General features: G+C 44.0%; 1 protein-coding gene across 1 annotated transcript; it reads right to left on the bottom strand.

The window, feature by feature from the left end:
* Positions 1-20: 20 nt before the first annotated feature.
* On the bottom strand, positions 21-6795 carry LOC142558108 (glutathione S-transferase Mu 4-like). Its single transcript, XM_075670268.1, has 3 exons — positions 6465-6795; positions 2821-3088; positions 21-623 (listed from the first exon to the last, which is right to left on the bottom strand). Exons 2-3 carry the CDS (start codon positions 3084-3086, stop codon positions 227-229), a joined length of 663 nt encoding a protein of 220 aa, XP_075526383.1. The 5' UTR covers positions 3087-3088; positions 6465-6795; the 3' UTR covers positions 21-226.
* Between the last annotated feature and the right edge of the window lie 6895 nt (positions 6796-13690).

Below are 13690 nucleotides of genomic sequence, written 5' to 3'. Positions count from 1 at the left end.
TATCGCACAAGGGAATGGATTCGCTATATTTTCATGTTGCTCAACCCGCTGCTTCCTTAGAATATGACATTCCACATACCGTCTTAATACACACCCTCTACAACATTTATTAGTGTTTTCCGTCAGGCGTAACATGCTTTCTTTGCTAAGTGTGTTTTCTCGTGAAACAGGATGCCGACATTTCGTTCAAACGAAGAAATAGGCTCAAAACGAGAAGAGAATTGCGCTACTCCTTTTCGAAGCCCCACTGAAACATCGGTCCTAGCATGGGATACTTATTGTACTTGTCCGAGGCGAAGTACTCGTCGATGTTGGGCAGCTCTTCGAAGCGCTTCGTGTAGGCCGTCAGCACCGGAAAGCCCTCGAACGCGCCCGCGTTCAGCTCGCAGTTCCAGTCGAGCGCCTCGTACAGCAGAAAGTCCACGTACGTGATGCGGTCTCCAATGACCCACTCTTTCTCCTGCAGCTGCTCGTCCCATGGTTGCAGCAGACTCTCCATCTTTTCTTCGTACTTGGGCCGAGTCTCCTCGTAATTTGGCGAAGCGATGGCCATCATTAGTCCCCAGAGTAGGTCGCGAGCCTGCTGCTCAAGCATGTCCAGCTCCAGTGTTTCCTCCTCGTCCCTGGAAAAAGGTGATAAAGGTGATATCACCCTGGATAGAGGTGATAAAATGCAAAAGCAATGACGTTTAAAACAAGAGCAGGTTCGCATTGACGAAACTCTATTTTGTTCTAAAAAAGCAAGCAAAAAGAGATTTAAAGGAAGAACCTGTATCGGTTCACTCAGATACAAAGAAAACGACCATTCGAAGCTCTTTTCTGGAATCTTGCTCTTTCCTTAACTTTTCCCAATAATCCTGTCTCTCGAGGCTTCAACCACAAGGCATTATTTCCCTTGCCGTGTGCAATTTCATTTGTAACGCAAAATGATTTTTTGCGTTAATATGACACTAACCTATATCTCTGATTGAAATTCCTAAGTGCGAGTGAATTAACTTTATGGCAGAAACCAAGCTTCTAATGGCTAAGGGTGGGCGACCACTCTTTTCTAGGTAGCCGTGACCATGTGTTCATAGCGTAGACCTGTTTACCAGCCGTGGCTGGTCCTCATCTCTTTGACTTGTCAGCTGGGCCTCTCACTGGCCTTCTATTGGTGCTTGAATAGGCCTTGTCCGTGGGTTCTTTTTTGCTTTCCCAGACCATGTGCTCAAGCGTGTTTGGAATACTAAAGAATTGACAGTCTCTTGTAAATGTTGAGGGGTACATCGCGTGCAGTAGAGTGCCGGGTAGGTAATCTGAAGTCGAAGTAGTATGACGGCTTCTTCTTCTCCGTTAAGCTTCCGTGTAGCGGTGGATATTCCCGTCTGCTGTTCTTCTAATGTTCTCGAATGCTGTAGTAGTTGCTCTGTATCAAATTCCTTGGTAAATTCATAGTCTTATAACTTCGGTTTACGTTCTCTTCTTATTCTTTCTTTTTTCCTAACTTGTTTTTGCATCTTCGCAATTCTTTTAAATTTCTTTTTCTGTAATGTAGTGACTGCTAAACGCGGCTGCTTCTCCATCTTCTGTTCTGCATGAAGTAAACATTTATAACAGAATTGTGCCTTCAGTCTCCCGAGTAATATAAGTTACCGCTATTTTCCCAGTCTTTTCTGGTCACTCGGCCCTGCCCACTCCTAGTGGCCATCATCATTCAAGTAAAGATGCTGCGTGCCCTGCACAAACAGCGGTAGCCTTCTTGAAGAAAATGGCCAGGATGTCGATAAGAAAAAAGATAACAAAGACGACGGCACAATAACAATGTCCATGAAAGAGCACGATAACTGTGCTGTTGGTTATTCTAAGGATATGAGGGTGACGGCGCGATGACAGTTTTGATGACTGTAAGACGGCTCGCAGTTTCATTTTCGAACGCATCACAAGCAACGCATGTTGTTTCTTTTTTTTTTAACTTGTCCGTGCATCACCAATGCTGAGGAAAAAGGAGGTAGAGGGGGCGGGCGCATGCTCTGTTGTTGTGTAGCGTTTTTTTTTTTTTTCATAGGCCGCATTTCCTCATCTTGGAGCGGAGGTGAGCGCTGCCTCCTTGCCTACGTAGTCGGTTGGGCGCTTACAACTTTCCTCGGCGATCCTACTGTGGAGAGCTATTTTGGAAAGGCCCTTCTAGTTCGGAGTGCTTCCTTTGACAAAAACAGAAAGTGCACAATTCATCGCTAGCTTCGGGAATTGTTGGGCACCGCTAGTAACCTGCTGTGACTACTTCAAGGCCAGGGTGTTTGTCTCTCTTCACTACCAGAGTTCGATTGCAGTGCGCGAAATAGCGAAAACTGCAGGTCTGAACTTTGCTGCGCGAATTGACAAGATGGCAAATTTTACAGCTGTTAGCCGTTTATGTGAGAGTTTGCCCCTGTGTACTGAAACTTTCAGTGGAACGTAGTTGAGTTGCCGATTGCGATGAAACCAGATCACGTCTTTGCAACAGCCCGTTTTTTTGCAATGACAAGGTGTGCGTATAACATGGAGTATTTTTTTTAAAAGGGCGAATCCGACAACCAGCTGTCAGGCATCTTTGGTTGAACAACGAGGGGGAAAAGGTGTGTTCTTGCTGGGAAACTTTAGTGAAAAGGACGCATGAATTGGTAAGATAAAGAATAGGAAATAATGCATATCTCGTGCTGGGACAGGGACTGGGAGGACTGGCCGAGCGATTTCGCAGAAGGAAATTTCTGGACATGCCAAATGACGAATGGGGCCGCTCACTGAAAGGGACCAGGGAGAGAGCGATCAACTCGACTTTCGCACGTTTACATTATCCCGTACCTTCCGGCGAGGTCGTGCTTTCGCGCCAGGTAGCGTACGATGGCGAGGCTCTGCGTCATCTTGACGTCATCGTCGAAGTAGTAGGGCAGGTTCGGAAACCTGAGGCCCAGCGTCGGCTTCTCGGCCAGCCACTCCTCGCGGTCGTAGTCGGGCTCCGGGCCGAACTTGTACCGCTTGTCTTCGAACTCGACGCCCTGGTAGACCAGCAGGTTACGAATGGGCTGCGCCAGTCCCCGAACGTCCCAGTAGCCGACTATGGGCGTCATCGCTGCGTCGAAGGCATAAGACACGAACACGCGTCATTCGCAGTGAGCTATTTCGTTTAAAAGATATATATATATATATATATATATATATATATATATATATATAGAGAGAGAGAGAGAGAGAGAGAGAGAGAGAGAGAGAGAGAGGACGAAAGACGGGGACATTAACCGGAGGAAGTCGAACAGGCGGCTGACTTACCGCGCTGTATCAGCGGCTGGGCCGTTATGCTCCTGATACACCAACACACACAAACAAAAAAAGACATACTGCTTTGCACGATCAAGGGACATCTTAATCATTTTTTTATCGAAAAATTGAAAGAAGAGAAATTGATTCATTATAAATGCGAAAGCGAATGACGCCAGGGTATTTTAAGAGTGTAATGCTTGGTGTTTGTCGCTAACAAATGTACAGCGTTTTTCTTCAATCCATCTATTTCCTGCTATGCGTTTGCGATTTTCGTGTATATTGTCCCACTCCCACAATGCTCCCATGTAAAGGAGCCTGTGAGTTATTTGAATAAATAAATAAAAGAAATAAAGTGTGCGGCATTGCAGTGATATGACCACTAATATAATTCTGTTCATTAGTGCATGCTCTATTTAGCTATTTGCTCTTCGCTGTGTGAGCCACTTAAACCAATGACGCTGATCTCTTGGAAATTCTGGAATATTCACCGAAATATGACACAGTAATTCAAACAAAGCTTTTTTTTATCCCTGTAAGCAGAAATTGCTTCGCAGGGTAGCATTACAAGCTAAAGACGGTCAGTATTAAAAAGAATCACCAAAATCAAAAACGGAATCTCGAACGGGAAGGCTTCTTATAATGCGATGACGAGCGGGGGTAGCATATAAGAATATCAAGAGTAAACTGCTGGACACAAAATAATGAACACAGAAACATAAAATACCTACAATTGAGAAGAAATAAATCACCCAGAACTCCTGCTTCGCAGCGTTTCATTGTAAAAAAAAACAACGCCCTGGTCCTTTCTGTAAACTTGTGACACAAGTAATCGAGTTAGCCAGACCTCGTTTGTGATATAACATTTGCTATAAGCTTACATTGTAATTTCACTCGCCCATCGCTACTGAAAAGCGTCGCAATGCAATTCAATTGTAATGTATATAAATTTTCTTTGTACATTTTATGCTAGCCAAATATGTGTCCATTGCTAGCATCCTCCCTGAAAACAACGCCGGAAAGCGAGGAGCACGAGCGATGACCACCATCGATCGCAGCCAAGTTCGCTTATCTTAATAAGGAATTTACATCAACGTTTCTGGGGAACTGCACCATAAGTCCTTATTCTCTGCGGCAGATAAATAAACTGCATTATAGAATTGTATACCAGAACGTTTCAACAAAGACTGCGCGCTAATCGGCGTTAGTGTCACAGGGCTCCACACTGAGAGAGCACTTCGATCAAGTGAATATACACGACAGAAATAGTGTGGCATTTGAGAACAGTCATTCGTTCTTTAACAAATGTTGCGGCTTGGAACCTGTAAATCATCGTCTTTTTCTTTCTCTTCTTTTTTCTTCTTTGTTTCTTCAACCTATTATTATGTCCACTGCAGAAAGAAGACCTCTCTCAGTGATCTCCAAGCACCCCTGTCTTGCGCTAGCTGATTCAAACATGTGCTTACAAAACTGCTTATTTCATCACCCCAGCTAATTTTCTGCCTCCTCGACTGAGCTTCTCTTGCCATTAAGTAACCGAAAAATATTGGGTGCCTAATCAAAATGTTCACAAAGTTTTGCTTTGTTTCCTTTTTCAAAAGGTGGAACGCGAAGTAACGCCGGTAACATTGCAGAAAGAAAAAATGGAGCGATGACATCGCGATAATAAAAGAAGGTCTTCGACACTGAATTGTCATAGTAAAATCGCCGTTCTCAAAAAAAAAAAAAGAAGAAGAAAGGAAGCTGCCTTCTACTCCTGGTGCCGTTATTAAATTTCAATGAATGGTGACGCAACAGCCTGGAACTGAGTAAGATACCACGGGCGTGGCAAGTAGTAAAACTAACATGTGAAAATACTCCTTAAAGCGCCAAATAAGGCAATTAATGTGACTAATTCAACTTTCATTGCATCTTCTGCCTAGGCCACTTGTTATGACCTCATGATACCGTAATTAACACCGCATCATTTATGTCTTCCCTCTACCCGGTTTTCTTGAATGGCGTAGACTATCGCTCACTTTGAATGTATCATTTCTTCACAACAGCAGCTCGAAAAGCATAAGTAGGCCTGACACGTTGTCTACCGTCAGTACCGGAAGAATACGGCCTTTTGATAATTGGCTTTAGCACGCGCCGGGGTCACGCATTCTCTATGACGTTGTGCTGTCGAGCACCAAGTAGAGGGTTCGATTCCCGCCTTAGGCGGCTGCATTTCGACGATTGCGATGCAGAAAACGTTCGTGTATTTATATTTAGATGCACGTCAAAAACCCACAGGTAGTCAAAATAATCGAGAGCCCTCCCGTGTGACGCCTCTCTCTTAGGTGTTGCTTTGGGTCGCTGAACCCTATATTTGGTGCCTGGGTCGTCACCGCGGTTTTCAGTAGGCTGGTTTGAACAGTACTATTTTGCCTGATTGCACCAGTGAATATGGCTTCGCGAACACTTGAATGGCGCGCGATCATTTTGCGTCGCGATCGCAGTGTAGGCCATTTCCTCTTTTGCCACAATGCACTTCACCGCTTTGAAGGCCCGAGTTAGCCGATTTGACTTGACTTTGCTAAAAAGAATTCGCTGCTTGAAATAACAAAATATGCTCGATAAAAAAAAAGACGCAAACTGAAAAATGCCCCTCCTAATGTGAAATTACGGTGTTATTTTACATTTATTAGACCAAAGTTAGAGTATGCATGTATATCATGGGATCCTTACACTAAGTCAAATATCGCGCGTCTTGAAAAAACGCGGAGAAAGGCAGTTAGGTTTATATTGCATAAATTCGCAAGACTAGACTCTCGCTCCAAAATTATGACAGAAAATTCCGTACCCACTCTTGAATCACGCCGAAAGCTGCTAAGGCTCGAATTCCGTTCCCTTCTTCTCAACAACAGACTTGAAATTAAACCATCGAATTACATAACGCTGCTATAACACGGCACACAAGACAGCATCATCCGGGCTCACTAACACCCTATTATGCTCGAACGGACACGTTTAAATTTTCTTTTTTTCCCAGAACAATATCAGACTGGAACGACAGTTTACAGACACAGTGTGACTAAAAATTGTATAAATTTGTATTTGGTTGTTCTTAATTTGTTCTCTTTTGTTTGTATGCACTCTATTGCCCCTCTGCTTGGACCGAAAGGTCTGCAGTATGTACTAAATAAAAAAATAAAATAAAAACTTACCGGATGAGAACTGTTACTCCTTTTACTCGACTCTTGGCTAATAAACACGTGATGGGAAAAGAAAGGAATAAGACGTCTGCGGTGACCGAAGAACAGGGCTCTGCTGAAGAACGCCTATGGCGCGCCGCCAGCCAATCCGACAAGTGCTTGGAGCGAGCCGGTACTCCGAACGGCCCAACCGTGATACGCGATCAGAGCCCGACGGTTGCTCGGAATAAATTCGAACACAAAAACAAAAATAGTGTCCTGTTCGATCCACTTGGATCGAAGTCAGTAAAGAAAGAAGGAGTAAACGAATAAGTCAGCAAGTCGAATGTAATAAATTTGCACCAGGAGAAATGAAGGGACAGGCAGTCCTGTCGCGTTTGTTCTCATGGCAACGGCGCCGTGACTGGTAGGACGTGTTGGCCACAATCAATCGGAATCTCGCACGTGCTGTTGCTAAGCTTGAGTACCGTGCGTGCGCTTTGTACACTGGCGCCAACTCTTCGTATTGATTCGACTCACGAGAAGCGTTTCCTTATTATCTTTTGTAATTAAACCTTTCAGCAGAGAACTTGATATTCAAACATGGAGATGACAGGTGTAACTGCTCGAAAGAAACAGGCTTCAACCAGTGACCGGTGCTGTTTAAGCTGTATACTTTTGTACCACAAGTAACCAAGAAAAATGTGGTGAGAGCGTGTATGCTAGAGCCTGAGTCGATTAGGCGCTAAGTTTCCGAAATGTCAAATTCATAAAGAAATAAGCAAAAGAAAGGCGGGCAATTTCTTAGTTGAGACACGTAGGCTCCCACTCCAAAAATAAGTGGGATAAAACAAATTAAATCAAACAACCATGCAGCGGTATTCAAGGCACAGCGCTGGGTGGTAAAGCACAGCGCTTTAGTTTCCAATGCACGAGATGAGACTGACAACAAACGGCTGGCGTTTGTCGGCAACCAATCCAAATATCTGTTGATTTCATCGAACACTTTCTATTTAAGCGCTTTACCTCGACGCTTTGTTCCCTTCTTATTTTGTTCGTCATGTTTGCTGGTTTGATTGCTTGATTTTTCTTGTTGTGTTGTTCGTGTTTGTGTTCGTTTGATGCACAATTAATTAAGTAATTAATTAATTATATATTAACTATTCGCTGATTGATCGTTTCTCTGTCTGCTCGTTTGTTTGTTTGTTTGTTTGTTTGTTTGTTTGTTTGTTTGTTTGTTTGTTTGTTTGTTTGTTTGTTTGCCGGCAAATTTTTACATGTATTGTTTGGGTGTGCGAGAAGGATTGGGCAGCAACACACACGATACCAAATTCTTTACACACGTGATAATAATTAAGTTGCTAAGTAATTGTTTTTTGTATTTTGGTTTTTCATCACCAAATGCATATTATACAAAAGTGCGATAGATTATTGATCATTGCTTCATTGAGAGTTGAGACGCAATGCTTTTTTGTGTGGGTTCTATAGTGTACGTTGAGACCAGATTCCGAAATTAGCATAATAAGTACCCCGTATCCTCTTGTAAATAGATGGCGTTCTTGCCTGACAAGTTAGTGATCACTTGCTTATGTATTGGCTTATTAAATCTGCCTATCAGAATGCAAAAAAACAGCCATTTGGAAACGTAGAAAAGGGCAACATCAAAATAAACTTACACTCGATGAAGTCATCAAACATGTCGCCAGACTATATAATAAGTTTTTGTGCTGAATCGTAACTGCGTCCCGTTATTGTGAAAGCTACGAAATCTCGTAAAACCATACATAGCTCATTATTGCCGAATGCTATTCAAGAAAGAATATTGCAAAGAAGTTCTAACAGGCAGCCCTAAGGATTGAGGGTTATTCTGCAAACATACTATAGACACAAGACCAATACGTTTCTGCGTAATGTTAAGCGCGAATGTCTGGGCAATGATCTTTCATATGGAGCCTACCTACGACTCTTATAAGCCTAAATCCATGTGGAATAAAATTAACAAGCTTCTTAATGGTACCAGCGCTAATGAAAATGCATGGCGGTGGAGAACACATAAATACCTAAGATAGTGACTGGATTCGTAGCCGTCACCGTAGTACAAATTGTAGTGCGAATTATTGCATACGTAATTCGGAGTTTGTGCATTCGGATCCTACCTGCAGCAAGTTGTCCTTTCGTCCACGTTCACTTTTCCTTTTCCTCATTATTTTCTAAAGACCAATTCAAACCACAGGTTATTTCCCTATCTTTTCCTTGGTGTCATTGTGTGCTGGAGGGGGGGGGGGGGGGGGTGTTGTAACGAATAAAAATTCGAGCCCCTCAGTTTCTCTTCTCGAATCAACATACTAGTACAACACACTTAATTTCGTAGTATGAAGTTTTTCATCATCATCATCATCATCATCATCATCATCATCATCATCATCATCATCATCATCATCAGTCTGGTTTCGCCCACTGCAAGGTAAAGGCCTCTCCCATACTTCTCCAACTACCCCGGTCGTGTGCTAATTGTGGCCATGTTGTCCCTGCAAACTTCTTAATCTCATCCGCCCACATAACTTTCTGCCGTCCCCTACTACGCTTCCCTTCCCTTGGAATCCAGTCCTTAACCCTTAATGACCATCGGTTATCTTCCCTCCTCATTACATGTCCGGCCCATGCTCCATTTCTTTTTCTTGATTTCAACTAAGCTGTCATTTACACGCGTTTGTTCCCTCACCCAATCTGCTCTTTTCTTATCCCTTAACGTTACACCTATCATTCTTCTTTCCATAGTTCATTGCGTCGTCCTCAATTTAAGTAGAACCCTTTTCGTAAGCCTACAGGTTTCTGCCCCATACGTGAGTACTGGTAAGACACAGCTGTTATACACTTTTCTCCTGAAGGACAATGGCAACCTGCTGTTCATGATCTGAGAATGCCTGCCAAACGCTTTTACCGTGTTTTACCGTGTTTACCAGTTTTTACCGTGTCCCAATTTAGCGGGATGTAACCCCAGTCACGGCGGCTGCATTTCGACGGGGGTGATATGCGAAAACACCCATCTACTTAGATTTAGGTGCATGTTAAAGAACCCCAGGTAGTCCAAATTTCCGGCGTTCTTCGCTGCGACGTGCCTCATGATCAGAAAGTTGTTTTGGCACGTAAAACCCCATAATTTAATACGTTTATTAATTAGTGTCCCAGTTAACTTGGACCAAGATTTTTGTAAAAACCCAAGGTCTCTAGAGAAATCGTACTGACTGCATAGTAGCCGTAGTCGTGTGTACTTAAAGCCAGTATTTTTTTCATCACGAAGTATTAATTAACAAATTGTTTTCAATTACCGAACATTTTAATTATCGCTTGAATCGCAAACTTATCAAAGACGACGTTGCAGGGCACCTCAAATAACCTCCGAATCAAGCATTTGTTTCGTGCTCAACTTTGCCTCGTTTATTTTTAAAAACAAAAAGCGCGTGAGACATCCAAAATACGAAATATATTCGCACTCCCAAGCGAATAGACACGGATACATGGCTTTACTAATGGCGGCAGCTTGATGCAGAGCTTCACGCTATGTGGTGGTCGCGGCATCATGAGAACCTTGGAGGAAGGGAAATGTAGAAGGGAGTGTTACGTCACGCAACCAGCCTTGGCAAGCGAAGGCTCAGTGAAGCCACAGGGGTGGCCGAACACGTGAACTCCTGGGTCGAAATCACTGAGCAAGAATTGGAGATTTCCTCACACGTGTTTTGTTCCCAGTAGCTATGCCAGTAGTTTTTATTTGGTGCGCGCTTGTTCAGCGGCCCTGCCGAGGCTCCGCCTGAAAAACGGGAAAACTAAAACCCACCGAGCACTTTGACGTGCAATCACGGGTTGGGCCACCACTGGCCCAACATACTTCGGCTTCAATCGCGTTGCGGTATTCTCCCTCCTCTTGTTTCCTTCCTCCGTGATGAGAACGCGCCGCTGACGCATTGATAAGTGCAGTGAAGCCGTGTGGAGGGATTTCGAAGACGCGAAACCATGAGTGCGCACTATAGGGAGTGTAATTTTGCGCACCCATCTTGTTCTGCAGATAGGTGCGCCCGGAACGTATGTTCCTTTTGTTCCCTTTAGCAACAGAAACAAACCTTGCCGAGACTATGTCCATCTAATGCGTTTTGGCGATGTGTACGACAAGCATACGCTGTTGTCGATTGCGTAAATCATTTTTGCTTCACATGTCAGTGCGTAGAAAATAACGGGAGATCTCAACGATACCACGTCAGCGGCTAGCTCTTGAAGAAGACAGTCATGCCTTTCACGAATGATCAGAAGGGTATATGATCCTACCTCTGGGGGCGGCGCACAGCGACAAGAGGAAGACAGCCAAGCTGTTCCGGATGTGGCATTGTGGAGGACGCCCTAGTCCATCAACAATATTTAGAACGTACGAAGTCCTTTGCGAGACGGGTGGCCTCACAAGAAAGCCACACAGGATTGCGACGGTAGTTCAAGAAGCGGAAAGGGATGTTTCGGCGTTCTTTGCTGCTAAACCTCACGGTAGTCTGTGCGACGCCAGTGCGGAGGCCAGAACCTCAAGGTTGTCAGCGTGGAGGATATAAAAAAAGTCACTTGCACCTGTACCACGTACATCTCCGTCAAAAACTTGAAAACCGAGATTTTGAAAACAGACTTGTCTTTGCCACTTGGATTTTCTCGAAATGTGAAGATAAACCGAACTTTCTCACTCGCGTGCTTTGGACGGATGAGGCTAAGTTCTCCAGAAACGTACAAGTTAATCTTGACAACGTGCACTACTGGTGTGATAGGAATCACCACTGGCTGGCACAAGCACGACACCAATACCAGTGGTCGTTTAATGTGTGGTGCAGTATTTTTGATGGCAACATTATCGGACCCGTTTTTTTTACAACACACTAACGACGCAACGCTACGTCAATGACAGCCTCGAGGTCCCCGTGAACGACTTCTGTTGCAACGTTCCACTTACACACTTTGGGAACATCTTGTTTGAACACGATGGTGCTCCTGCGAGTAGTAGTAATCAGTCTTGAGCGTGGGTCGAAAAGCTTTTTCCTGGACAGTGGATTGACCGGCACGGACCTGTACCCTGGCCTGCAAGGTCGCCGGACATGGCACCGCTGGACTTCTTCTTGTGGGACTACGTGAAAGATCGCGTGTATAGCAGCGAAACTACCACACCAGACGCCTCAAAGGCAGAAATAAGCAGAATCTGCTGTGAGATTCCAACGTCGTTGGTAAAAGCTGCAGCAACACAAGTGTTGGAAAGAAGCAAGCGCTCTATTTCTTCAGGCGGTGACCTATTTGAGCACGTGCTATAAGTGACAGTGGAACATAACTGCTCAAAACTGGTATAAAAGGCGGCTGTTTAAACGCACTTTAGTGATGTCGCCGTATCCTTACCTAAAAAAGTTTGCAACAAAGATAGAAATGGGCAAAAATTGCTTTGTTTAGCCTCTTCTCCAGAGTGCAAGAGACAGAAAGTGTAAATGGCTAACCAGTTGCGCCTCTGGATGTTTCTTTTTGGGCGAGTGAAATGCCTTACGTGCTTTTGGTTTATTATTTTTTTTAAGTAAACTGCTGAGTAGCTTTTTTCTGTTCTTCCGAGAGCTGCCTTTCTTTCCTTTCTTCGTGCTTTTTTGTGCACTGTTCATTTTTAGCATTGGTTGAATTAGTTTTGTAGCTTTGTTTCATGATACACGAAGGCTAAAGCTATGCCGAGTGCCTCATGATCAAGCACAACATTCTTCCGACCACTGATGCTGACGCTTAGTGCACCACGCAGTGAGGTCATGAAACCTCTCGATCCATCCTACATGACGAAGCCTCATACGATGCGGCGATAAACGAATGCAGCCGTATATCTTTCAAAGGTTGCTTGGAGGCGTCTGTGTAGAGGCGCGCGAGCGCGCGTCTATTTTATATTTGGCGTATTTCGCGGGCTTTTCTTTTTTCTTGGAAAACACAACCAGGCACAAAGCGTAATTTTTTTCCGCATATTTTTTTTTTATTTCTGAAGTAATATTACTTGATGAGATGAATTCTGTTCTTGATATAGCGGAATGGCGACACAGCATTGAATTTGTTTTCAACTTAGTCGTCTGCTTGACCGAGGTAACAAGTGGAGATGAAAAGGTTGCCATCATTTTGCAGACGACTACCAGAAGAAAACACATTATTTATTACGCCTAAAGGCTTAGTTCACCGAACAACACAAGGTAATCTTATCGTATAGTTTTTGCCAGTTCTCGAATGTATAATGAAATGGAATGGTTCTGTGATCTCAAACGCATGCTCGTCCTTTGGCTTCCGAGTTATATGAACTCGTTATTTAATAGGTGAATTTGTGTCACGAGGTCTGTTGGTGATAAAAATAAAAAAACGATAAACAAAACCATCCTGGAATGACACGTGACCACATGGTTGGCACTTGTTACATTTTCCTTTATTTCTACGTTTCTCCGCGCTTATTGACTTCGCTGTGCTTCCAACTTAGCTGTCTCGTTTTGGGTGTAAATGGCGGCGTCTGTGACTTTTTTGAAAGCATCCTGTCCTTGTAAGTTTGTGAATACTTAGACGACCGCAATGATACTCTTCATTCCACGGTGGACAACATAATGGAGTGCAACGAATAGCCGCGTTCCTCCTGGTGACTACTGTTCCAGGATTGGTCTGCTACACTGTCCGGCAGAGCCCTTAATTGTAAGTACTGCCGTGAGGCAAAAAAAGGCGCCTTTGTTGTCATCCGTCCGTTCGAATCCGGATGGCGTGGTGCATAGGATGTGTTTCAGAGAAGGCGATTGCTGCAGAGCCTAATTATCGGTGTCTGTGGAACTGAGCGCCCAGAAATCGTCCGCTGAGCTACGATGGTTGCCATAGTGGGTGGCTTCTAAATAATTTTGTACCTCCAGAAGTTTAACATGTACTCAATACGCGGTACATAGGCGTCTTTGAATTCTGATTCCATATTACACACGTTTTAGTGACAGTGAACAACCAGGCAGTAGCAAAGCTGTAAAGAATTTAGCGCTTTATCTGGCGAACTTGCGCGCAGGAACATAGTTCCCACTTAAAGCAAAACGAACGCAGCGGCCACATTCTTTGATGGCCGAAATCTGCTCTACAGGTCAGACGCTACTTCTAACGTATGACTCGTACACATTCTAGCGTAATCGCTGGTGCTCGCATGCGTTCTAGAATGTACTAAACTCTCACAAACATTCTTAATGTTGCGCGAGCGCTTACCG

Source organism: Dermacentor variabilis, chromosome 9, assembly GCF_050947875.1.
Source record: "Dermacentor variabilis isolate Ectoservices chromosome 9, ASM5094787v1, whole genome shotgun sequence".
NCBI classification, from domain to species: domain Eukaryota; kingdom Metazoa; phylum Arthropoda; class Arachnida; order Ixodida; family Ixodidae; genus Dermacentor; species Dermacentor variabilis.
This window is presented reverse-complemented; position numbering and strand designations above follow the sequence as displayed.